Genomic DNA, 25,671 nt, shown 5'->3' with positions numbered 1-25,671 from the left:
CATGTCACGTTAGCGTTTAACCACATTAACCATTAACCCATTTTGGGGCGGGAACCCGTTTTGGTGTTTTAAGCATTGTTATAATTTAGCTATTGAAAAATAGCAGATCTACAAGCTCATAGCGCGCCACTCGGTGGCGCGCTATGAACTTGTAGGTCTGCTATTTTTGAAAAATCGTTAAAATGTGCCTCAAATCTTTCCGAAAATTGTCATGATTTAGAAAACTTTTTTTTTTTTAATTTCGACGTCAGGTCTGAATGGGTTAAAGTACAGAATGTAAGCTTTCATATGATGTATCATTCAATGAAATTGGAAAATATTTGAAGGAGATATGACCATGTTAAAATGATTGTGCCGTTTTACCCAAAGCTGAGAAAATCCCCTTTGAATGTTCACAACATTTCAACACCTAGAGCTGGCTAGCCTACTTTGACTTATAAATGTATACATTTAATTTGCCCAAATCAATAATCTGTTGGAATGAAAACCTTCTTCAACATTCAAGCTGTGTTAATATGAAAAGAAAAAAAAAGAAAAAAAAAAAGAAAAATCAAGTTTATTTTAGATTTTCTGCCTTTTCATTATAGGCGAGATGAGGACCATTTTGCTAGACCTGGTCACATTTGTCATTTACATTTTCATGTCAAGGACCCCCAAATTGATAGTGCATTTGGCTGCGGACCACCATTTGACAAGAGTTTGAAACAGGGATATACAAGCTCGCTACTATAAGAGATCTACAAGCTCGCTACTATAAGAGATCTACAAGCTCGCTACTATAAGAGATCTACAAGCTCGCTACTATAAGAGATCTACAAGCTCGCTACTATAAGAGATCTACAAGCTCGCTACTATAAGAGATCTACAAGCTCGCTACTATAAGAGATCTACAAGCTCACAGTCTGCTGCGACAGGATGCATTGTGACTTTGTAGATTTAGGCTATTTTCAAATAGCCGGGAACAAAAAAAAAGTTTATATTTTGTTCTATTCCATTTTGTCCTCGACTGTTCCTTATAATTAATAAAACGTAACTGAAGGACATTTTGAGTGGGCAGAGCATCTAAGAGCAGCCATCGTTGTAGTAAGAGAAATCTATGCAAATCTGGGAACTAAATCGTTACCAAGAAATTTCTTCACCAATGTGTTTCTAAAGGTGTCTAATAACATGTACTAAAAGTTTGAAATTCAACTCCCGTGGGAAATTGAGTTATTAGCATAATATGCATAATATGCCCATAACATCCTATATAAGGCAAAAAAGTCCAAATTTCATCATTCTTTAAGTAACATGTGACATATGAAACTAGGGTGTTTGCATGATTCTGAATCCATTCCAAGCATTAGTTTTGCACAAAAAACACTCCTTGGGAGGAAAACGGCCACACAAACGTGATGATGTCAGCACATTTGGTCAAGTGGATATGGCCTAATTTAGCCCAAGGAGTGTTTTTTGTGCAAAACTAATGCTTGGAATGGATTCAGAATCATGCAATCACCCTAGTTTCATATGTCACATGCTACTAAAAGAATGATGAAATTTGGACTTTTTTGCCTTATATAGGATGTTATGGGCATATTATGCATATTATGCTAATAACTCAATTTCCCACGGGAGTTGAATTTCAAACTTTTAGTACATGTTATTAGACACCTTTAGAAACACATTGGTGAAGAAATTTCTTGGTAACGATTTAGTTCCCAGATTTGTCAAATACCTGATAAAATGCCCTTACTATTGAGCATTATCCAACTATAAATGCACCAAGTCTCTGTGTGAACGTCTGTAATCCACATAACTGGAGAACCGTTCGCCGCACCGACTTAATTAGCCTATAGGCCTATCTCACAGCCCGTTTTCACGCCCACTTCCGGTAAATAGTGGTGTCTTTAACATGGGCATTTACACGTTTTTTTCTCTGGAGAATCTAAGTACATTTTCTAATGTAAAAATGTGACAGACCAATATTATTATGAAGCAAACAAGATGGTAAATCAGGTCGAGCAGATAGAACAAACCTTACCTTGAGAAAACAAAAGTTGTAGACTTCTTAAATTACCTCTGTTAATCCATTGAGACCTGGAACGCATCCATGTCACGTTAGCGTTTAACCACATTAACCATTAACATGGAGCGTCTATGGAGTGACGTCACGCTATCACCACTAACCCCGAAAGGGGGCGTATTTAGGGGGGCGGGGAAATTCTGTGAGATAGGCTTATTGATCAAACCTGATCAGTGATGACCCCTAGATCTCCATATATGGAGCTGGCCTGTTCTGACATCACAATGACAATATAGACTCCATATTTGGGCATGCTTGACAAATAACTCCATATAGGCATGAAAGGGACACAGACATTACTGGGTGGGCCATGCATTTCCAACTTGCATCGTTCCAAGTAGGCCAGTGTCCAACGGGCACCGCTCTAGTATGACATAATTTCCCCAAAATTGTGACAAAGCTTTGCATACATGTTTGTGTCTGGCTGCCCCATTGCAATACTAGACCGTTCAATCACACCGATTTCCCAAAATAACCAAACAATAGGCTTTGAATAGGCTAATTAAACAATGGCTGGCCCTCTGTCAAAGTGGCTAGCAGGACCAATAGGTTCACCAGTTCACCAGCTGCGACTGATGGGGGTACATACTTAGTTTAGACTAGTCATTGGTTAGACATGGGTTAAGGTTAGGTTTAGGTGTGCTGCCCCCGTGGGAGGTTAGGTTTAGGGTGAGGGTTTGAGATAGGTTGTAGTTGTAGGACTAATGACTGGTCTAACCAATGACTAGTCTAAACCAAAAACTGTCTAAACTAAGTACTGCACCCGCGACTGATGTCGCATTCAGACCTGTACTTCGGTAGACTCCATGCGATTGGGGGATGGATGAGGTTGGTGCAGTACTTAGTTTAGACAGTTTTTGGTTTAGACTAGTCATTGGTTAGACCAGTCATTAGTCCTACAACTACAACCTATCTCAAACCCTCACCCTAACCCTAACCTCCCACGGGGCAGGACACCTAAACCTAACCTTAACCCATGTCTAACCAATGACTAGTCTAAACTAAGTATGCACCCCGATGAGGTCGCGTCATTCTTGCATTTTTAATTTGCTGCGTTTTGCATTCACACTGCGCCGTGGCAACCTGCAGTGAATCAATCAGCTGCGTTTGCATTCACACTGCGCCGTGTCAACCTGCAGTGAATCAATCAGCTGCGTTTGCATTCACACTGCGCTGTGTGTCAACCTGCAGTGAATCAGCTGCGTTTGCATTCACACTGCGCTGTGGCAACCTGCAGTGACTCAGCTGCGTTTGCATTCACACTGCGCCGTGTCAACCTGCAGTGAATCAGCTGCGTTTGCATTCACACTGCGCTGTGTGTCAACCTGCAGTGACTCAGCTGCGTTTGCATTCACACTGCGCTGTGTGTCAACCTGCAGTGAATCAGCTGCGTTTGCATTCACACTGCGCCGTGGCAACCTGCAGTGAATCAGCTGCGTTTGCATTCACACTGCGCCGTGGCAACCTGCAGTGAATCAGCTGCGTTTGCATTCACACTGCGCCGTGTCAACCTGCAGTGAATCAGCTGCGTTTGCATTCACACTGCGCCGTGTCAACCTGCAGTGAATCAGCTGCGTTTGCATTCACACTGCGCTGTGTGTCAACCTGCAGTGAATCAGCTGCGTTTGCATTCACACTGCGCCGTGTCAACCTGCAGTGAATCAGCTGCGTTTGCATTCACACTGCGCTGGGTCAACCTGCAGTGAATCAGCTGCGTTTGCATTAGGGCATTAAGCAACTAGTCGACTAGTTTACTAGTCGACTAGTAAATCCACTAGTCGACCTTGCTGGTACTAGTCGACTAGTTGATAAGGAAAAAAAATATATATATTTTTACCGATTTTGTAGGCCTCAATATCAGGTAGATTATAGTTATAGTCACCAATGTACACAGTTTGTGTGTACAAATATATATATTTTTTTTTTTAAACATAAAAGGTGGTTTAACAACTAGTCGACTAGTCGACTAGTAAACTAGGCAACTAGTCAACTAGTAAAAATGACTAGAAGTGAATGCCCTAGTTTGCATGCACACTGCGCTGTGTCAACCAGGCAGTGAATCAAAAGGCAGGTGATCTTGGAAGCGAAGTCTCTGTTTTTCTTTTGGCGAACTAGAATATGCGTTTGCACCAGAATTGGAATGAGCCTTCCTCACACCTGCCAAACGAAGCGTGCTTTTCCGAACAATATGCAGCAGGATTCGTTTAACCCATTTTGGGCGGGAACCCCTTTTTGGTGTTTTAAGCGTTACGTTATGCTTTAGCTATTGAAAAATAGCAGATCTACAAGCTCATAGCGCGCCACCGAGTGGCAGGCTACGAGCTTGTAGGTCTGCTATTTTTTTTTTTAAACGTGAAAATGTGGCGCGAATCTTTGAATATATAGAACATTTTTAACAAAAATATTTGCTTCTGGGGGGTCCCTGGTACTACATATTTTGAGATGGGGGTCCGTGGCCCAATGGAGATAAAAAAAGAAATCGCCAACAGTCCGAAATGGGTTAATCGCAGTATAACATCCTGGTGTGAACTGTGAAGGCCAGTTTATGACAAGGTTTCTTGTGGTGCTAATTTGAAGATAAACATCTGATTATTCTGTAGTTTGAACATGTGGGTAATGTAAATGTAATGTAATGTAAATGTATACACAGTAATGTAAATGTTTGCACAGTTCTCACCTCACAGAGACAGGTAAGTCTGCGAGGGTGTGGCGCCTCCTGCTGGAGCTGATACACTATGGCAAGAGACACAGAAAATAGTATTAGAATTTTTGTTTACATTATATTTTGTATAAATGCACACATTGACACAAACAGATTACTTTTATGCATTATGAATAATTCACCCAGATGGTTTACCGTTAGTAGTTCTACAGAAACAATGAATGGAGTGTAAACAATAATTGTGAACGGTTGTAAAATTGCAGAAATAAATCCTTTGATACTTACAGTAGGACTTCCATACTGGAGGCCTGTACTCGTCATGATCTAAAAAAAAGAAAGAAAAAAAGACAGAAACTTGACAGTCACTTTTTATCTAACTTTATCCAACTTCAACCAGCCAAAACTCTTACATGTCTCCCCCTCCCTTCTCCCCTCCCTCCATTGGCTCCCGGTTGCTGCCCACACAAGAGTACAGAACTCTGGTGCTGGCCTTAACCCATTTTGACCTGGGACCGATTCTACAAATGTGACCAGATTTGACTGAGAGCCTGCCATCGCGCAAATTCCAGCTTTTCACCAGAAAAAAAATGATTTTTTTTTTTTCATAGGCAGACTCTTCACATACTAGAGCATGTCTGAAATAAGTGTCAGAGCTGAAATCGACATGTAAATATGAACTAAATGCTTAAACATGTAGCTATGTTAGAGACCACAGAAGTGAACCTTTCAAGCCTGTTTTCTCAACTCGCTGTTTTCTGCAAGACATTACTCTATAAGCCATATCTCCAAAACTGGTGGGTCAAACTGAACAACCAATATGTCAATTTGAAGCTATGATTCCCTGCTTTCATATTACATGAAAAAACAAAAATTCAAAAAACTCCAATGGCAGTCCCTCAGTCAAATTTAGTCACAAATGTCTTCTAAATCCTGACTGTTTTCTTGAAAAAGCTATGTTTTTCTATGTCAGTTGTTCTCAAACACTTTCATGTCACTTTTCACGATTCTTCAAAAATAGCAGACCTACAAGCTCGTAGCGCGGCACTCGGTGCCGCGCTATGAGCTTGTAGATCTGCTATTTTCCAATAGCTAAATCATTACATAATGCAACACCAAAATGGGGTTCCCGCCCAAAATGGGTTAAAAGCATCCAAAGGAAGCACCCCCATATCTTCAAAGTCTGATCGGACCATACAACTTAATGTAATTTAGATTGTATGTAGACATAGCACTCTATAGTGTATACTTATAGTTTCACTGTACAGATACTGTATTGTTAGACGGATGTTAGGTTCTTAGCTTACTTATGATTCTTTTTTTTTTTACTTGTTTATTGCCATTATAAAGTCATGTACAGGCAATTTCATTTCATATTATAAGACATGTGTAAACCACTCCTACAACTGGCTTTGTTAGTCTGTGCGCAAAAAATGAGCATGGTTGCTACGGTCACCCAGTTCACCCGGGTGTGATTTCATTACGTCAGAGCTGATTTCATTACGTCAGAGCTGATCAGGCTATATAATACCTTACACCACTCAGTTCACACGGGTGTGATTTTTTTAAGTGTAAAAGTAAAATAAGTGACATTACAAGAAAAAGAAAGAAAAAAACTAAAAACTAAAATACATAGTCATACATAGTAATATTATTTGCCTTGGGGGTGATCTTGAACTTTTCACTGCGATATGGAAGGTTTTAATTTAGGGTATCTGGGCACTGTCTCTACCACTTACTTATGATTGATGACTGTCTATGTATTTGGTGTATTACCATGTGTTGTTCTCGCTTACTGTAAGTGGCTCTGGATTAAGAGCGTCTGCTAAATGCCAAAATATGTAATGGTTATTACAAACTCTGCCATATAATTAATACCAATGAAGGTTGTTTTGGCTAATTTATCAGGAAGACAGGAACCTCATTTCCTTGGCTACAGTGACCCCCGGCCCAGAGGGTCAAACAGGGGACACTAGTTTGCCTGACCATAAGCCACACGCATGCGTGTGTGTGTGTGTGTGTGTGTGTGTTTTTTTTCTTTTTTGTTTAAGAAAAATAGGGCAGGAATCGACTGCAAATTAATGTAGGTGAAACAGAGAATAGAAGAAAATACATATAAAGGAAACACGTTTGTTCTGCATTTATCTTTTGTTAAATCTTTCTTCCTCTTGAGCTCAACTCATTGTTTTATTGCCGGCAGGTATTTGATTACACAATTCATACAATGAAGCTTAACCCATTCTGGGCGGCAGTGGCGTGCACAGATAGACACTAGGGGGTGCTAGAGCAATTTAGGCAATGTGCCCTTTTGAAAAAAAAGGGCACATTTTTTTTTCTCTTTTTTTTAAAATAGCAGACCTACAAGCTCATAGCGCGCCACTCGGTGGCGCGCTATGAGCTTGTAGATCTGCTATTTTTCAATAGCTAAAGCATAACATAATGCTAACACCAAAAGGGGTTCCCGCCCAAAATGGATTAAGGCAACCGGCCGGTTCCACGCGCTGCACAAGGTGCCCTTTTTTAACTTGAGCACCTGCCCCTCTAAATGTCTGTGCACGCCACTGCTGGGCGGGAACCCCTTTAGGTGTTAGCATTATGTTATGCTTTAGCTATTGAGAAATAGCAGATGTACAAGCTCATAGTGCGCCACCGAGTGGCGCACTACGAGCTTGTAGGTCTGCTATTTTAGAAAAATCGAAGAACGACTGACATAGAAACATTGCTTTTTCAGAAAACTGTCAGGATGTAGAAGACATTTTGATATCTGATCTCAGGTCCAAATTGGTTAAGGCTTTTTATTTTTTTAAACCAACAAAGCTTTCATACAGACTAGCTTATTTTTACCCCTTCCCCCCCAAAAAAACAATATCTAACTGATTATGGTCACCAATGAAGAGTATTGAGAGTGCAAGTGGTATGGTTTTACAGCAAGCATCTCACAAATAAATACATTCTCTTCTTGGCTCAAACTAACCGTCCACTTCCTATCTTGGTGGGTGTGTGTGTGTGTGTGTGTGTGAGAGACTGTGTGTGCGTGTGAGACTGTGTGTGTGTGTGTGTGTGTGAGACTGCGTGTGTGTGTGTGTGTGTGAGACTGCGCGCGCGTGTGTGTGTGTGTGTGTGTGTGTGTGTGTGACTGTGTGTGTGTGTGTGTGTGTGTGTGTGTGTGTGAGAGAGAGAGAGAGAGACACTACGGGCTCCATTTTCATCACCACTAAACCCCTTATCCCTAAACTTCTTTGCTTTTTTTTTACTATTTTGAAAGACATTTTTGAAAAGTTTAACTAGCCAATCTACATTGACACGTTGTGAGCTTGTAGACTGGCCATTTTAACTATTCAAAAATGTTTAGCGGTGACGAAAATGGAGCCCTACGAGCCTTATCTACTCAACACTCGCTTTCCTTGTTTCCTGTCTTCCAAATAAGCACCAAACACCACAACAGTGCCCAGGAAAGTGATTGTGTCTGTCTCCGTCTTCCAGGAGGGCATTACTCACTGCATTAGACACCTGATACTTCCCCTTTTTGTCTCTGTATGAGACAAACATTACATCAATCTGCAGATTGCCTTACTAATCAACAAGCAGCTCCTATCTCAGATGACCTGCTGCAACACCTCCACAATGGCAGGGTGGAGATGGGGCGTGTGTGTGTGTCCGTTTAGGAACGATGACATCATATTTTATCCTGTTAAGCACTGTGTGTGTGTGTGTGTGTGTGTGTGTGTGTGTGTGTGTGTGTGTGTGTGTGTGTGTGTGTGTGTGTGTGTGTGTGTGTGTGTGCGTGTGTGCGCGTCTGGCTGATTGAATGTGCGATTAATTGAAGTGCAGCCAGAATCGTTCAGGAAGGCCTTACGTCACCTCCGACAAGCTACGTGCATTTAATAATAATCAAAAGGCGCATTGCCAATTTGCCAAATGTTCCCGACAGGATTGATGCGATCATCTCTTTAATGCAAAGAGAGAGACCACAAATGGACTGCATTAGGAGCATGTCGGATAATTTAAAATAGTGAACACAACATTGTTGTCTACTAAAAGGGACCACACACACACACACACACCCCCCCCCCCCCCCACACACACACACACACACACACACACACACACACACACAGCATTGAGTAACATTCATTCCAAACCCAGCCAAGTCCTTCCCAACTAACTCTAGGAAACTTCAGTGAAATCTAAATAGACATCAATTTTGTAACCAGAATCACTAGCTCTGGTCCATATAGCCTAATCACATGCCTATTATAGCCTCAAATAAACTGGTTTCATGTCCTACATTTATTATATCCCAAAATTCAGCCTGTCAGCCCCCCCCCCCCCACAGAGAAATTCAAATGCACACGATATAGACTCCAGTCTAGACTATAGTAAGCATGGTTGCCTGGTGGTAACTATAGCAGTATATCCTATCCACTCCACAGAGTGTGTGATGTTCTCTTCTTACCAAACACATTTAGGGCCATCTTGCCTCCGATCTGTGCTGCCAGTGGGTTGTTTAATGATGGTGCGACAGTAACAGTCAGTCAGACCAGATCCCACAACGACCCCAGAGCCGCAAACGTGGCTTCTGTACTCGTAACACCTCAGATCCTACATACACACACACAGCAAGAAGAGAAGAAAATACAATTAAAATGAAAACACAACGGAAGTCAGTTAACGACCCGATCATAAGAGAACAACTCGTTCAACAACAACAACAAACAACAACACATACCTTAAGATATCAGCCGGGAGTCAGTGTGCGGTTTTCTACCATGGCGTGCTGCTGCTATTATCTGCTGTTTGTTATCACGGCGCTGCTGCTGCTCCTCGGACTCCCATTCTACTCTATCTTACATTGTGGTCGCCATCTTTGCTGTGTCACGTGATCCGTTTTGCCCCCCCTCCACCACGATGATGATTGTGTGTGTGTGTGTGTGTGTGTGTGAGATTACTAATACATTTTAGACTCAGAGCATTATTAGACTATATGCAATCATTGAATTGAGTTGTTTTTTCTTGACTTATTTTGACCATTTGTGTGTGTGTGTGTGTGTGTGTGTGTGTGTGTGTGTGTGTGTGTGTGTGTGTGTGTGTGTGCGTGCGTGCGTGCGTGCGTGCGTGCGTGCGTGCATGCATGGGGGGGTCTCTATGGCAACGGAGGCTGACTCACCTGACCCGACCTGACCGTAGGCTTAGTTACAGTAGCTGAAGATGAAATTATCAGTTGTTTAAAAAGTACTCAAATGTTTTTACTTAGTAGTTAGTACAAGTATCGATACTGCAATATAGTAAAAGTACTAAAGTATGGGTATCAAAATGTACTTGAAGTACCAAAAGTAGAAAGTACTCATTATGCAGAATGTCCTCCATTTCAAATTTACAAATCTATAACAATCTTTTGAAAATAGCAGATCTACGAGCTTGTAGATCGGCTATCTACGAGATCTACGAGCTTGTAGATCGGCTATCTACGAGATCTACGAGCTTGTAGATCGGCTATCTACGAGATCTATGAGCTTGTAGATCGGCTATCTACGAGATCTATAAGCTTGTAGATCGGCTATCTACGAGATCTACGAGCTTGTAGATCGGCGATCTACGAGATCTACGAGCTTGTAGATTGGCGATCTACGAGATCTATGAGCTTGTAGATCGGCTATCTACGAGATCTATGAGCTTGTAGATCGGCTATCTATGAGATCTAATTCTACGAGCTTGTAGATCGGCTATCTACGAGATCTATGAGCTTGTAGATCGGCTATCTACGAGATCTATGAGCTTGTAGATCGGCTATCTATGAGATCTACGAGCTTGTAGATCGGCTATCTACGAGATCTATGAGCTTGTAGATCGGCTATCTACGAGATCTATGAGCTTGTAGATCGGCTATCTATGAGATCTAATTCTACGAGCTTGTAGATTGGCTATCTACGAGATCTACGAGCTTGTAGATCGGCTATTTTCAAATGGCCGAATTTATATTGGGCTGAAGTGGGTATATGTATGTTTTGTATAATAATAATCAAAATGTACAAAGTAACTATAGTAACTAATGTTTTCAAATAGGCCTAAATGTAGTAAAAATAGTAAAAGAATGGAGTAAAAATACAATAGGCCTATTTGGATCTGAGATGTGAAGTGCCAACCAGATGTAGTATGTTTGGTAACACACATAAAAGCCTCCCATCACTGGAACAGTCTCCCTACAGAGCCTCCCATCACTGGAACAGTCTCCCTACAGAGCCTCCCATCCCTGGAACAGTCTCCCTACAGAGCCTCCCATCCCTGGAACAGTCTCCCTACAGAGCCTCCCATCACTGGAACAGTCTCCCTACAGAGCCTCCCATCACTGGAACAGTCTCCCTACAGAGCCTCCCATCACTGGAACAGTCTCCCTACAGAGCCTCCCATCACTGGAACAGTCTCCCTACAGAGCCTCCCATCACTGGAACAGTCTCCCTACAGAGCCTCCCATCCCTGGAACAGTCTCCCTACAGAGCCTCCCATCACTGGAACAGTCTCCCTACAGAGCCTCCCATCACTGGAACAGTCTCCCTACAGAGCCTCCCATCACTGGAACAGTCTCCCTACAGAGCCTCCCATCACTGGAACAGTCTCCCTACAGAAGTAAGAGAGACCTCCAACTATTTGACCTTCAAATTCAACCTTATAGGTGGCTTAAAACAAATCCAATTTGTAATGAGGAATTATGGAAACACCTTTGTTTGCCTCTAAGATAAACTCTAGGGGGGGTTGAACTTCACTGTATCCTCTAAAAAGTCAGAGTTGGACTGCGCAAAATGTTGACTAATTACTGTGAACCGCTACTTGGACTGTGCAATACTTTTGATTACTGTGATAACAATACATTTTAGAGCATTATTAGACTATATGCAATAATTTAATTGAGTTGTTTTTTCTTTATATATGACTTATTTTGATCATTTGTGTGTGTGTGTGTGTGTGTGTGTGTGTGTGTGTGTGTGTGTGTGTGTGTGTGTGTGTGTGTGTGTGTGTGTGTGTGTGTGTGTGTGTGTACAATGTTGTTACATCACTGCAAACAAAGTGCAAATGTTTTGGCACAAATGTACTCATTTTGCATGATGTTTGTACATTGCATGTTGTACAATATTTTTTAGACGTGTGTGATTTTGTGTTTGGATTTTTGCACTTTTTGTACATTGGATGTTTGCACTTTGGTAAGGTCTCTGTCAAATAAATAAATAAATAACCTCACCACATAAACAGCTATACTTTTATTTTTTGGTGGATTCTATGCTATTCCAATTTCCCAATGATTCATCATGCATAGCCAAGTAGGCTTACTGCTGTCAGAGTGAATAACTAGATGATTCATGCTGCAGTGTGCAATCTCTTTCTTTCTTTCTTTCTTTCTTTTTCTTTCTTTCCCTGATTATTAGGCCTATACTGTTCCCGTTGCGAACGTTTGCGCACGCTCACAGTGAGTTGGCCAATCACATTCTTCATACTGCCGGCACCTCACACGTCACACCAGGAAGTAAACAACATAGAGAGAGCTTAGATTCATAGATAGTTTATATATATCTATGCTTAGATTTGCCAAAAAAAACAGTGCCGAGAGCGGCTATAATAAAAGTAACGGCGGAGAACAGCATATCTTGTACATGGATGGTCCTGACCAAAAGGCCATGAACAATAAAATAGTCAAGGTTAGTATTTTGTTGGAATTGAATTCACTCTCAAACGTGTCTTATACTGCGTGTACAATTAAGTGAAAAGGACAACTATATGTATTTGCTCATGAGCATGTCATGTCAGAGACTAATATGTAGATATTTTCCATATAACAGTACTTAAACACAACTTCAGATGATAAAATGCAGTGGTTGTGTTTGATTTGCCCCTGTAAAATCGGAATCCCTCAAACACGAACGCAATGACAACACAAGAGACGGTCGCGGCCACACAGCCAACTCAAGGTATGGCCACTGAGCCAACTTGGGGACCCAACGCAAGGACAACACAAGAGATGGTCACGGCCACACAGCCAACTCAAGGTACGGCCACGGAGCCGACTTGGGGACCCAACGCAGCTCCTCCAAGGAAAACAAACAATTTAACGGAGCTGAACGTGAATCCCCCCCCCCCGCCCCCCCTTTTTTTTCCCCTCACTGTATATTTTTCTTTTCCCTTTTTACCTCCTTTTTGATGAATTCTTTTTTGATGAATTCCTGTTCTGTCTATAGAAGTGTCTATTTGTACGTCTCTAAATGTTTTGATGATTTGAACATGGTGGACCCTGTTGGAAACAAGTGTAATGCTTAATTGGGTCGTCCACTCACAGTTAACAGCCTTTGTATTGAGTTTGTGCTTGAAATGTACTGTAATTCTGCAAACTGTTAATAAATTCTTCAATCAATCAATCAATCAAATTTAGCCTAGTTGTACGGTAGAAGTGTATATTTGTATGTCTAAATGTTATTGAATTGAACAAGGTGGACCCTCTTGTAAACAAGTGTAGTGCTTTATTGGGTCGTCCACTCACAGTTAAGTTTTTGTATTGAGTTGTGCTTGAAATGTACTGTAATTCTGAAAACTGTTAAATACTTCAATCAATCAATCAAAGTATTGACACTACTGTTCACTATTGTCAGTGCTATAGCTCTTTGGCGTACGCAAATCAATGTTGTGGGACTTTCTCAGAGCATGCTTGAGGTTTTGATTGATTGATTTATTTATTAACAGTTTGCAGAATTACAGTACATTTCAAGTACAACTCAATACAAAAACTGTTAACTGTGAGTGGACGACACCATAAAGCATTACACTTGTTTACAATAGGGCCCACCATTTTCAATTCATCAAAACAATTAGAGACGTACGAATATACATATATAATATACATATATATATATACATATATATAGTCAAAACAGGAAATCATCATAGAGGAGGTAAAAAGGGAAAAGAAACATATACAGTGAGGGGGGAAAAGGGGTGGGGGGATTCAGATTTTACGGGGGCCAGTTTCGAATTGCGGCCGTCCGTAGGTGCCCTTTGAGAGCAGTTTTGAAGCAGTCAAACTTTATCAGAGCATGCCTGAGGTGACACCAAGCCTGATTATTGATTGACTGTCTTGTTTTCCAGGCGTGTTTAACATCTTGCACCCAGATGACACACGTGTTCGTGTACGGGACCCTGAAGAAGGGCCAGCCCAACTACCATCGCATGTTTGACACGGCCAAAGGCAAGACGCAGTTCCTCGCCTCTGCACGCACCGTGGAGAAGTATCCGCTTGTGATCGCCGGCGAATGCAACATCCCTTTCCTCCTCAACATCCCAGGAGAGGGCCGACGCATCCTGGGAGAGATCTACGGCGTCGACGAGCGGATGCTGGAGTTCCTGGACGCCTTCGAGGGTGTTCCCGCCATGTACCAACGGACCACAGTGAAGCTGGAGGTGGTGGAGTGGGTCGGAAGGACAGATGGAGAGGAGAGCCCGTCGGTGGGGAGCGTAGTCCATGCATTTATATACAGCACAAAGACCTACCAGCCCGACTGGCCCACGCTGCCTAACTATGACAATTATGACTCCTATGGGGATCACGGCTTGGATTATGTTACCAGAGAGGCCAGAGACTGATGCAACGTAGCTCACTAGATACCAGCAATAGCACCTAGAAGACAAAGAAGCATTTAGCATTTATATATTTTGTATTTAAGACGTTTTTAAAGAATTAACCATCTATGTTCTGGGCATTCTGTATGGACGCATAAAGCTGCCAAAAATTCAAATGAAATTATGCTTCCATAATTCTGGGCAGGCGAACATTCAGTGAAAATACCTGATCTACAAAGCTCACAAAATGTGGCAGTGCGAGTCGTGCAACACATTGTGAGGTTGTAGATCAGGTATTTTCATCTAAGAGATTTAGCATAGAGAGAAAAAAGGAGAGGACCATGTGTAGACCCCTGGGGGACCCCGCTCAACAAAGTATATATGGTAAAGAAAAAACAATTTGTGAATATAATTTCTAGATTAAGAACAAGATTAACTATATGACACCTGTTTACCTCTGGTAAAGTAAAACATAAATGTTATTTTATACTTGCATTTCTATGTGAAGTGGCCATGAATATAATTCCTGTAATGAGATAATAAATTAACTAATGACACCTGTTTACCTGGTAAAGTAAAACATAAATGTTCTATTGTCGTTGAAGTGGCCATGAATAGCCTATAATTCCTGTAATGAGATAATAAATGATCACCAAAGCCAGTGTAGCAACTGGAACATATTTGATAAAGGCAATTTGTGCAGCGCTTCCCCCGTTTTTAGACATTATCTTTTGAAAATTCAGAATCCAATTAACTCCCCCGGACCTAAATATATATTTAGGTCATTATATTCAAATTAGTCTGACTGATGAATCCAGAGTTAGGATTGTATGAACCTTTGACTCAGGAGTTTACAAATATTGGTAATTTGTAAATAAATGCACTGTGAAATGAATAACTATTTCATCAACCCTTATTAAAGTCCAATTCATTATTTCCATGGCATGACGTAAGATCATATTTGATGTGCATTGTATCCTAAAGTCAAACTATTATATTAACACAAAAGGTCAAGTGGCCTTGCCCTTAAAATTATGAAATTCGAGGCCTGAAGATGGTTCTAACCTTATAGTCACTAGGCATTTATGTGCTGCTGAAAATAAAATATGCTGACCATGGAGGTGTGAACACAAGATGGCGCTGTCGCACTAGAAGGAGCTTCATCAGGATTGTCACGAAAACGTTCTACTACATTCAAGGAGAGCCTTTCCTCGCTTCGCTAACGGTAAGAATGTCATCATGAATAACAAACGTCTTTGGTCATTAGTTGCGTTTTATTTTTACGGCACCTTCTTACTATAAGTTGGTTTCTGTTTTAGCATACTGACGTTAATAGGGAAATGTTAAGTTGTACACAAATCACACATCATAGTACATAGTTGTACACGAGGGCATGGTCCATTGTATGCTTCAGAAGAACGTGTTGGTATAAAAGTGTAACTTTAGTGTTATTGTGTTATTACAGTGGACCCCGTAAAATGGGATTGCCCACCCCCTTTTCCACTCACTGTATATGTTTCTTTCCCCTTTTTACCTCCTTTATGATTAATTCCTGTTCTGTTCTTTGGCTATATAGAAGTGTCTATTTGTACGTCTCTAAATGTTTTAATGAATTGAACAAGGTGGATCCTCTTGTAAACAAGTGTAATGCTTAATTGGACAGTCTTTGTATTGAGTTTGTGCTTGAAATGTACTGTAATTCTGCAAACTGTTAAATAAATATTTCAATCAATCAATCAAGCACAATCACACATGCTGTAGCATAATCATAAAGTCTCACTTGACAAAAAGTTGACCTAACTTTGCTATACAGGGAAAACATGCACATGTGTTACTCTTTTACTCTTTCTTGCACTCTTTATTCTATAAAGTACAACCTTGACTAAACTAAACTTAATTGTCTTGTATGAAGTTAGCATTTTAAAACTTAGCAACAATAATCTACTTAGGTTGAATTGATCATGAGACTAAACCTTTCCACTGTCTCATAACAAGGCAAACACAGCTGCAACCAATATGCAATGCATGTTTGATTTAGCACAAGTATTAACACGATGTACTGTAAATGTTTCTCTTTGTCATCATACCTAAATCAGATTGATTTAATGATCTGATCCTATGATTGACACAGAGGACAAACGTCCTCCCAGTTCCATTAGATTTAATCATTGAACTCTTAGCCTAAGAAAAAGGTCCAAAGGGCTGCAGAAGATAAGAGATAGACACTTTGTTAGTTGATTTGTTTTAATAAGGTGAGAGAGAGTGCACGTGTGTGTGTGTGTGTGTGTGTGTGTGTGTGTGTGTGTGTGTGCGTGCGTGCGTGCGTGTGCGTGTGTGTGAGCGAGCAAACTTGTAGATCTGCTTTTTAAACTACTTCTTAAACATTTTGAAAAATCTTTGAAATATAATATATCTTTTTTTCTTTTCAAAATCACACTCGTGTGAAGTGAGTGGTGCCTTTCATCATGATGATGATGATGTATGGTGATGAGAACGTCATCATACATCAGAGACTTAAGCCCTAAACCACACCGAAGAGTCAACTCCTTGGGTACAAACGGTTGCAAGGAGTTGCATGGTGAGGTGTGGTGTGGTTCGGGCCATTGAATTCCATGCGTTGAATCACTAGGGACAACGTGGGGTGGGACGACGTGCGTGCGTCAACATGCAACAGGACATATCACACCGCAGGGACAACGCTAAAACCGTCTCGACCCTTTGGTGTGGTTATGGGGTTTTAGAAGTACTGTACTGTACTGTAACAAATGCTGGACACCAAGTCTGATTATCGACTGTCTTTTCCCCAGGAGTGTTTAGCATCCTGCGCCAAAGATGACACACGTGTTCGTGTACGGGACCCTGAAGAAGGGCCAGCCCAACTACCATCGCATGTTTGACACGGCCAAAGGCAAGACGCAGTTCCTCGCCTCTGCACGCACCGTGGAGAAGTATCCGCTTGTGATCGCCGGCGAATGCAACATCCCTTTCCTCCTCAACATCCCAGGAGAGGGCCGACGCATCCTGGGAGAGATCTACGGCGTCGACGAGCGGATGCTGGAGTTCCTGGACGCCTTGGAGGGCGTTCCTGCCATGTACCAACGGACCACAGTGAAGCTGGAGGTGGTGGAGTGGGTCGGAAAGAAAGATGGAGAGGAGAGCCCGTCGGTGGGGAGCGTAGTCGATGCATTTATATACAGCACAAAGACCTACCAGCCCGACTGGCCCACACTGCCTAACTATGACAATTATGACTCCTATGGGGATCACGGCTTGGATTATGTTACCAGAGAGGCCAGAGACTGATGCAACGTAGCTCACTAGATACCAGCAATAGCACCTAGAAGACAAAGAAGCATTTAGCATTTATATATTTTGTATTTAAGACGTTTTTAAAGAATTAACCATCTATGTTCTGGGCATTCTGTATGGACGCATAAAGCTGCCAAAAATTCAAATGAAATTATGCTTCCATAATTCTGGGCAGGCGAACATTCAGTGAAAACAGCCGATCTACAAAGCTCACAAAATGTGGCAGTGCGAGTCGTGCAACACATTGTGAGGTTGTAGATCAGGTATTTTCATCTAAGAGATTTAGCATAGAGAGAAAAAAGGAGAGGACCATGTGTAGACCCCTGGGGGACCCCGCTCAACAAAGTATATATGGTAAAGAAAAAACAATTTGTGAATATCATTTCTAGATTAAGAACAAGATTAACTAATGACACCTGTTTACCTCTGGTAAAGTAAAACATAAATGTTATTTTATACTTGCATTTCTATGTGAAGTGGCCATGAATATAATTCCTGTAATGAGATAATAAATTAACTAATGACACCCGTTTACCTGGTAAAGTAAAACATAAATGTTCTATTGTCGTTGAAGTGGCCATGAATAGCCTATAATTCCTGTAATGAGATAATAAATGATCACCAAAGCCAGTGTAGCAACTGGAACATATTTGATAAAGGCAATTTGTGCAGCGCTTCCCCCGTTTTTAGACATTATTTTTTGAAAATTCAGAATCCAATTAACTCCCCCGGACCTAAATATATATTTAGGTCATTAATTATATTAAAATTAGTCTGACTGATGAATCCAGAGTTAGGATTGTATGAACCTTTGACTCAGGAGTTTACAAATATTGGTAATTTGTAAATAAATACACATTTCATTAACCCTTATTAAAGTCCAATTCATTATTTCCATGGCATGACGTAAGATCATATTTGATGTGCATTGTATCCGAAAGTCAAACTATTATATTAACACAAAAGGTCAAGTGGCCTTGCCCTTAAAATTATGAAATTCGAGGCCAGAAGATGGTTCTAACATTATAGTCACTAGGCATTTATGTGCTGCTGAAAATAAAATATGCTGACCATGGAGGTGTGAACACACGATGGCGCTGTCGCACTAGAAGGAGCTTCATCAGGATTGTCACAAATGCATGAAAGATTTCTAGTACATTCAAGGAGAGCCTTTCCTCGCTTCGCTAACGGACCGGTAAGAATGTCATCATGAATAACAAACGTCTTTGGTCATTAGTTGCGTTTTATTTTTACTGCGCGTTCTTACTATGGTTGGTTTCTGTTTTGTTTAGCATACCGACGTTAATAGGGAAATGTTAAGTTGTACACATATCATATCACACATCATACATACAGTTGTACACAAGGGCATGGTCCATTGTATGCTTCAGAAGAACGTGTTGGTATAAAAGTGTAACTTTAGTGTTATTGTTGTGTTATTAAAGTGGCACAATCGCACATGCCGTAGCATAATCACAAAGTCTCACTTCACAAAAAGTTTACCTAATTTTGCTATATGGGAAAACAATAAAACATGCACGTGTTACTCTTTCTTACTCTGTTTTCTCTTTCTTGCACTCTTTATTCTATAAAGTACAACCTTGAACCTTGACTAAACTAAACTTAATTGTCTTGTATGAAGTTAGCATTTTAAAACTTAGCAACAATAATCTACTTAGGTTGAATTGATCATGAGACTAAACCTTTCCACTGTCTCATAACAAGGCAAACACAGCTGCAACCAATATGCAATGCATGTTTGATTTAGCACAAGTATTAACACGATGTACTGTAAATGTTTATCTTTGTCATCATACCTAAATCAGATTGATTTAATGATCTGATCCTATGATTGACACATAGGACAAACGTCCTCCCAGTTCCATTAGATTTAATCATTGAACTCTTAGCCTAAGAAAAGGTCCAAAGGGCTGCAGAAGATAAGAGATAGACACTTTGTTAGTTGCTTTGTTTTAATAAGGTGAGAGAGAGTGCACGTGTGTGTGTGTGTGCGTGCGTGCTTGCGTGTGCGTGTGTGTGTGTGAGCGAGCAAACTTGTAGATCTGCTTTTTAAACTACTTCTTAAACATTTTGAAAAATCTTTGAAATATAATATATATTTTTTTCATTTCAAAATCACACTTGTGTGAAGTGAGTGGTGCCTTTCATAATGATGATGATGATGTATGGTGATGAGAACGTCATCATACATCAGAGACTTAAGCCCTAGGTGGCCTTACACTAGCCGATAATCGGGCATTTGAAATCTGACAGCACCATACACTACAGGATAATCGGAGCGGGGCCGTGCAAATATCAAACATTCTTGATGTTGCTCGGGCCGATCCCGATCGCGCGCGGGGGGTGCCCGATTGAGTCGGACACCCCCCGAGCGTCAAAAATGCCCGATTATCGGCTAGTGTAAGGCCACCTTAAACCACACGAAGAGTCAACTCCTTGGGTACAAACGGTGGAGTTGCATGGTGAGGTGTGGTGTGGTGTGGTTCGAGCCATTGAATTCCATGCGTTGAATCACTAGGGACAACGTGGGGTGGGACTAGCCTGATTATCAGACTGTAGCTTTCTTGAAGCTTCAGTCTGACATTGTCTCCTGTCTGAGCGATTTCAAGGGGGAGGGGATTAGAATTTCCCTCAACCCTCTGTGTGTTGCGCTGCGTGATGACGCTGAAAACGGGACTCTGCGCTGATTGGTTGTTCGTTAGACCCACCCCCCCACCACCGATTCTCATTGGATAATACATTTTTCTACCGAAGAAATTATAGGTTCACAGTGCAACACCAGACCAAGAGATGCAGTCCACTCAGAGAGTGGGCGGGGTCTTTGGGCTGGATCCAGGCTAGGGTGGGACGACGTGCGTGCGTCAACATGCAACAGGACATATCACACCGCAGGGACATCGCTAAAACCGTCTCGACCCTTTGGTGTGGTTATAGGGTTTTAGAAGTACTGTAACAAATGCTGGACACCAAGTCTGATTATCGACTGTCTTTTCCCCAGGAGTGTTTAGCATCCTGCGCCAAAGATGACACACGTGTTCGTGTACGGGACCCTGAAGAAGGGCCAGCCCAACTACCATCGCATGTTTGACACGGCCAAAGGCAAGACGCAGTTCCTCGCCTCTGCACGCACCGTGGAGAAGTATCCGCTTGTGATCGCCGGCGAATGCAACATCCCTTTCCTCCTCAACATCCCAGGAGAGGGCCGACGCATCCTGGGAGAGATCTACGGCGTCGACGAGCGGATGCTGGAGTTCCTGGACGCCTTGGAGGGCGTTCCTGCCATGTACCAACGGACCACAGTGAAGCTGGAGGTGGTGGAGTGGGTCGGAAGGAAGGATGGAGAGGAGAGCCCGTCGGTGGGGAGCGTAGTCCATGCATTTATATACAGCACAAAGACCTACCAGCCCGACTGGCCCACGCTGCCTAACTATGACAATTATGACTCCTATGGGGATCACGGCTTGAAGTATATGGACCACACACAAGTCATTTCATGATATCAAACATACTGTAGCTCGAAACCAAGGAATAGTATATATATTCTATCGAGACAAAGATGACAAAGCTGTTAAGGTTTAGCACCAGATTAAGATTCACACCCCAATTTAGAGCAGATAACATCTCAAATAACAATATAATGTAGAATGCAGACTGCATGAAGGCAATACAAATGCACTGACATTGAAATGTATAGTTTATAATCAGTATAAACCTGTTTAAAAAAACTGTAAGCAGCCAGACCAGTGTCCAGAAAGGTCCCTCAGTACAATACCGTTTTATTATAGGCTTTTAAACTGTTCTTTTTCTTTTCTTTTCTTTTCTCAAACTCAGGTTGAACTCGGGTTCCAAAGCATAATGTTTATTGATTTCAAAGTGTGAAGTGCATTCCTTAATGAACTGTCAAAAGTAGGGACTGTCGGTATTCCAATTTTGTTTTCTGCAGCGAAGGCACTGAAGCCAGCCGTTCCTGCAGAGGATCCTTCAGTTAAATGTATATGACTAATATGGACAATTCTATATCAATAAAACCACCATCTCTCTGGTGTATCCCCTTTAACCTGTGTACTCACATTTAGTCCAATGTATGATTAGTATAATTTCAGTAAAGATAGATAGACCCCCTCACAAAGCTAATTGTGTGATTAACCCATTCTGGACCCATTCTTTAACTAAGCATTTTGATATACTTTAGCTATTGAAAAATAGGCTACGAGCTTGTAGGTCTGCTATTTTTTTTGTTAAATCGTAAAAATGCGGCACAAATCTTTGAATATATATTCTTTCAGAAGACTTTATATATTTTTATACTTTATTTCGACGTCAGGCCTAAATGTGTTAAGGAAGTTTAGAGAGAACAGGACTGAGACATTACTGTATTGAGTATAATGACTCCATAATAGTCCTGTTCTCTGTGGGCGCTCAGATCAGTGAACCAATAACATCACGCTGGCCGGGCCAGGCTACATCTGGGCGGGCCAGGCTACATCTGGCCAGGCCAGATGTAGCCTGGCCCGGCCTGGACCCCAAAAATGATATGCAATTGGCCTCCAACCCGATCTGAAAATATGTTGTTCCAGGGACCCCCCCCCCCCAGAAGCAAAGATTTGAGTTAAAAACGTTCGATCTGAAAAAATATATTCCAAATTTGCGCCACATTTTCACGATCTTTCAAAAATAGCAGACCTACAAGCTCGTAGCGCGCCACTCGGTGGCGCGCTATGAGCTTGTAGATCTGCTATTTTTCAATAGCTAAATTACAACATAATGTTTAAAACACCAAAAGGGGTTCCCGTACAGACTGGGTTAAGAGGCCGTCACCAGGGCTCTGAAAAGCTCCTTCACAGGTCCAGTCAGGTCATCGAGAACTTCTGCTTCATGACCACCAGGTTCGCCATCAGGTCGAAGGAGTTGCCGTCGGGCTCCACAGACACGACGCCCTGCTCTTTGCAGTACACCTGTAGGAAGCCACTGTCGTCCAGGCCCACGACGTCCGCCTCCGGCCCCTCCTCGCTCCACAGACGCACCCGAGTCCCGCCGTGAAGCCATCTCTTGTAATAGGTGGGCAGGACGGCTTCCGGCCCTCCTCGCTGGAAGGCGGAGATGAGGTCCTCCAGGGAGGTGACGGTCCGCGCTATGAGCTGGGCCGGGCTCAGGGCCTCCAGGTCGGTGCCGTGCTCCCGGTTGTGCCGCACCAGCAGGTCGTTGATGCAGACGGTAGGACGGCTGTTGCCGACGTTGAAGCCACAGCCGACCAGCAGATGGATGGTTGGTCCACTGACCGTGGAAGTCACCAGCACACCGCCGAGCTTCATCAGGTTACTGTAGTAGATGTCATTGGGCCACTTCAGCCTCATGTCGATGTCCTGGTATCCAGGCAAGGTGCGTACAGCCTCCACCACCGCCAGGGAGGCCAGATGTTGGAGGAAGGATATTCTCTGGCCTAGCCTGGACCTAGATTCCACCTGGATACCAAGGGTGAAAGAGGCACATCCCAGGGGACTCAGCCAGGCATTCCCACCATGACCTCGGCCTCGACTTTGCCGGGCAGCGATGGCTATCAGGCCTGTTCGCTCGGGTACGTGCTGCACCAGCCCTTCCAGCAGGTCCATGGTGGTGGGGGTAACCTCAGTGTAGAGCAGCGTACGGCCCAGCGTCCGGGTCTGCAGGTGCTTTCCGTACGTGTCCAGGCTGAACCGCTCCAGCCTCAAGGACTCTGAAGGCTCGGTGACGAGGGCCAGCGTCCCCTCGGCCAACGCAGTCTGAAGGTCAGCACCAGAAGACACCAGCCTGAGACGGGCCTTGGATGACCTGACAGAACCGTCTGGGTCTGCATGACCTCGCAGCCACTTCAGGAAGCGGGCCTTGTTCTCCTCACTGGTAGAGAACACGTACACAGGACTTGGAGGCGGCGGCGGAACCTGGTCCAGCTCACAGCTCAGTCCCAGCGAAGAGAGAATCTCAGTCGAGACCCTGTAGCGCCGTGCGTCGCTGGACTTCAGCTCGTCGAAGCCTCCCGATGTCACCTCCTTTGAGTCTGGTGTAGTTTCCAGGTGCACCTGACACAGGACGGCTTCCCCTCCGCCCTCACTGTTGGCCAGCCTGACGACGACCATGTCCTTCTCCCCCGGCAGGACCTCCCCTTTCAGCTCCACCTCTCCTCCTCCTGGTCTGTCCCTCACAAACACCTTCCCGCTGGCCAGCAGGCTGAGCTCCACCTCTCCTCCTCCTGGTCTGTCCCTCACAAACACCTTCCCACTGGCCAGCAGGCTGAGCTCCACCTCTCCTCCTCCTGGTCTGTCCCTCACAAACACCTTCCCGCTGGCCAGCAGGCTGAGCTCCACCTCTCCTCCTCCTGGTCTGTCCCTCACAAACACCTTCCCACTGGCCAGCAGGCTGAGCTCCACCTCTCCTCCTCCTGGTCTGTCCCTCACAAACACCTTCCCGCTGGCCAGCAGGCTGAGCTCCAGCTCGGTGTTGTTCTCCGTGGTGAACCTCAGCCTGCTGGTCTGTCCACATCGATGCTCTCTGGCCTCCAGCCGGAGTCCCGGGGGGCAGAACGTAGAGGACAGCCCCAGAACCCGACCACTGAGGCCCAGGTAGGTTAGGAAACGAGCCTGTAGCTGGGGCGAGAGCGGCTCCTCCTCCGCCAGCACCAGAAGCCTGGTGTTCCGCATCCACGGCTCGCTCAGGACTTGCTGAGTCCGCAGTGGGTAAACCACGTAGCGGTCTATGTCGACGCACTCGGCTAGGAACACACGGATCCTCTGGAAGCGCTCCTCACAGCCACCCGTGTACACCAACACGTTGGGCGGTTTGTCGGTTACGCCCTGACCAAGACACCCGTCCCCACCGGTGAATCCACTGGAAGCCATCCGGAAGCTTTGGAATCTTTTCCGCCAAGGCATATTTGAGAGAGAGGGTGGTGCTGCAACGCACCTGGTCATGTCGTCATTGTATTACATCATCAGTAGGATCTGTCAGCCATACCCAAATATTTGGGAGATTCACGTCAGTCTTGCCCAAATATGGAGATTCATGGGGTACCACCACGCCCCCTTATTCCACCTTCTTAACCAAAATGTGGTTAAGCTGGCCTTGTCTTGTTTGTGTGCCGTTTGTAAATGAGCTAAGAGACTCTACGACCCTGCTGTCTGTGTGGAAGACCCTACTGTCTGTGTGGAAGACCCTACGACCCTGCTGTCTGTGTGGAAGACCCTACGACCCTACTGTCTGTGTGAAGACCCTACGACCCTGCTGTCTGTGTGGAAGACCCTACGACCCTGCTGTCTGTGTGGAGGACCCTACGACCCTGCTGTCTGTGTGGAAGACCCTACGACCCTGCTGTCTGTGTGGAAGACCCTACGACCCTGCTGTCTGTGTGGAAGACCCTACGACCCTACGACCCTGCTGTCTGTGTGGAAGGCCCTGCTGTCTGTGTGGAAGACCCTACGACCCTGCTGTCTGTGTGGAAGACCCTACGACCCTGCTGTCTGTGTGGAAGACCCTACGACCCTGCTGTCTGTGTGGAAGACCCTACGACCCTGCTGTCTGTGTGGAAGACCCTACGACCCTGCTGTCTGTGTGGAAGACCCTACGACCCTGCTGTCTGTGTGGAAGACCCTACGACCCTGCTGTCTGTGTAGACCCTACGACCCTGCTGTCTGTGTGGAAGACCCTACGACCCTGCTGTCTGTGTGGAAGACCCTACGACCCTGCTGTCTGTGTGGAAGACCCTACGACCCTGCTGTCTGTGTGGAAGACCCTACGACCCTGCTGTCTGTGTGGAAGACCCTACGACCCTACTGTCTGTGTGGAAGACCCTACGACCCTGCTGTCTGTGTGGAAGACCCTACGACCCTGCTGTCTGTGTGGAAGACCCTACGACCCTGCTGTCTGTGTGGAAGACCCTACGACCCTGCTGTCTGTGTGGAGGACCCTACGACCCTGCTGTCTGTGTGGAAGACCCTACGACCCTGCTGTCTGTGTAGACCCTACGACCCTGCTGTCTGTGTGGAAGACC

The 25,671-nt window shown here is 43.8% G+C and overlaps 5 protein-coding genes across 6 annotated transcripts in view; 3 read left to right on the top strand and 2 right to left on the bottom strand.

Moving 5' to 3' along the window:
* Nucleotides 1-9,589, bottom strand: part of LOC306917104 (N-chimaerin-like) — a 55,446-nt gene extending 45,857 nt beyond the window's left edge. Inside the window, exons 1-4 of the mRNA XM_079495234.1 lie at nt 9,454-9,589; nt 9,181-9,326; nt 5,013-5,051; nt 4,743-4,798 (exon numbers count right to left, since the gene is read on the bottom strand). Of these exons, the coding sequence (XP_079351360.1) occupies nt 4,743-4,798; nt 5,013-5,051; nt 9,181-9,199 (114 nt within the window). The 5' untranslated portion in view covers nt 9,200-9,326; nt 9,454-9,589. The remainder of the gene's footprint in view (nt 1-4,742; nt 4,799-5,012; nt 5,052-9,180; nt 9,327-9,453) is intronic.
* Nucleotides 9,590-12,067: 2,478 nt separating this feature from the next.
* On the top strand, nt 12,068-15,257 carry LOC306917062 (gamma-glutamylaminecyclotransferase B-like). Of its 2 annotated transcripts, none has more exons than XM_079495186.1 (2): nt 12,068-12,183; nt 13,851-15,257. In XM_079495186.1, exon 2 carries the CDS (start codon nt 13,875-13,877, stop codon nt 14,343-14,345), a length of 471 nt encoding a protein of 156 aa, XP_079351312.1. In that variant the 5' UTR covers nt 12,068-12,183; nt 13,851-13,874; the 3' UTR covers nt 14,346-15,257. The 2 variants fall into 2 exon arrangements, with proteins under 2 accessions (XP_079351312.1, XP_079351311.1); XM_079495185.1 differs by lacking the exon at nt 12,068-12,183 and adding an exon at nt 12,212-12,412.
* Nucleotides 15,258-17,133: 1,876 nt separating this feature from the next.
* On the top strand, nt 17,134-18,138 carry LOC306917063 (gamma-glutamylaminecyclotransferase B-like). The gene has a single exon (XM_079495187.1). It carries the CDS (start codon nt 17,154-17,156, stop codon nt 17,622-17,624), a length of 471 nt encoding a protein of 156 aa, XP_079351313.1. The 5' UTR covers nt 17,134-17,153; the 3' UTR covers nt 17,625-18,138.
* A 2,536-nt stretch (nt 18,139-20,674) lies between these two features.
* Nucleotides 20,675-21,148, top strand: LOC306917171 (gamma-glutamylaminecyclotransferase B-like; the record flags this gene model as incomplete). The annotated part of the gene is made up of 1 exon (XM_079495304.1): nt 20,675-21,148. One exon carries the CDS (start codon nt 20,675-20,677, stop codon nt 21,146-21,148), a length of 474 nt encoding a protein of 157 aa, XP_079351430.1.
* Nucleotides 21,149-22,501: 1,353 nt separating this feature from the next.
* LOC306917170 (biotin--protein ligase-like) lies at nt 22,502-24,523 on the bottom strand (the record flags this gene model as incomplete). The annotated part of the gene is made up of 1 exon (XM_079495303.1): nt 22,502-24,523. One exon carries the CDS (start codon nt 24,521-24,523, stop codon nt 22,502-22,504), a length of 2,022 nt encoding a protein of 673 aa, XP_079351429.1.
* Nucleotides 24,524-25,671: the final 1,148 nt, after the last annotated feature.

This window comes from Electrona antarctica (genome assembly GCF_951216825.1).
Source record: "Electrona antarctica genome assembly, chromosome: 24".
Classification (NCBI taxonomy): domain Eukaryota; kingdom Metazoa; phylum Chordata; class Actinopteri; order Myctophiformes; family Myctophidae; genus Electrona; species Electrona antarctica.
This window is presented reverse-complemented; position numbering and strand designations above follow the sequence as displayed.

Bases quoted from the DNA above. Each gene is read 5' to 3' on its own strand.
- LOC306917063 (XM_079495187.1), top strand. From the start codon at position 17,154: ATGACACACGTGTTCGTGTACGGGACCCTGAAGAAGGGCCAGCCCAAC.
- LOC306917062 (XM_079495185.1), top strand. From the start codon at position 12,290: ATGCTTAGATTTGCCAAAAAAAACAGTGCCGAGAGCGGCTATAATAAA. The intron at 12,413-13,850 runs GTTAGTATTTTG...CTTGTTTTCCAG, and splicing joins TGAACAATAAAATAGTCAAG to GCGTGTTTAACATCTTGCAC.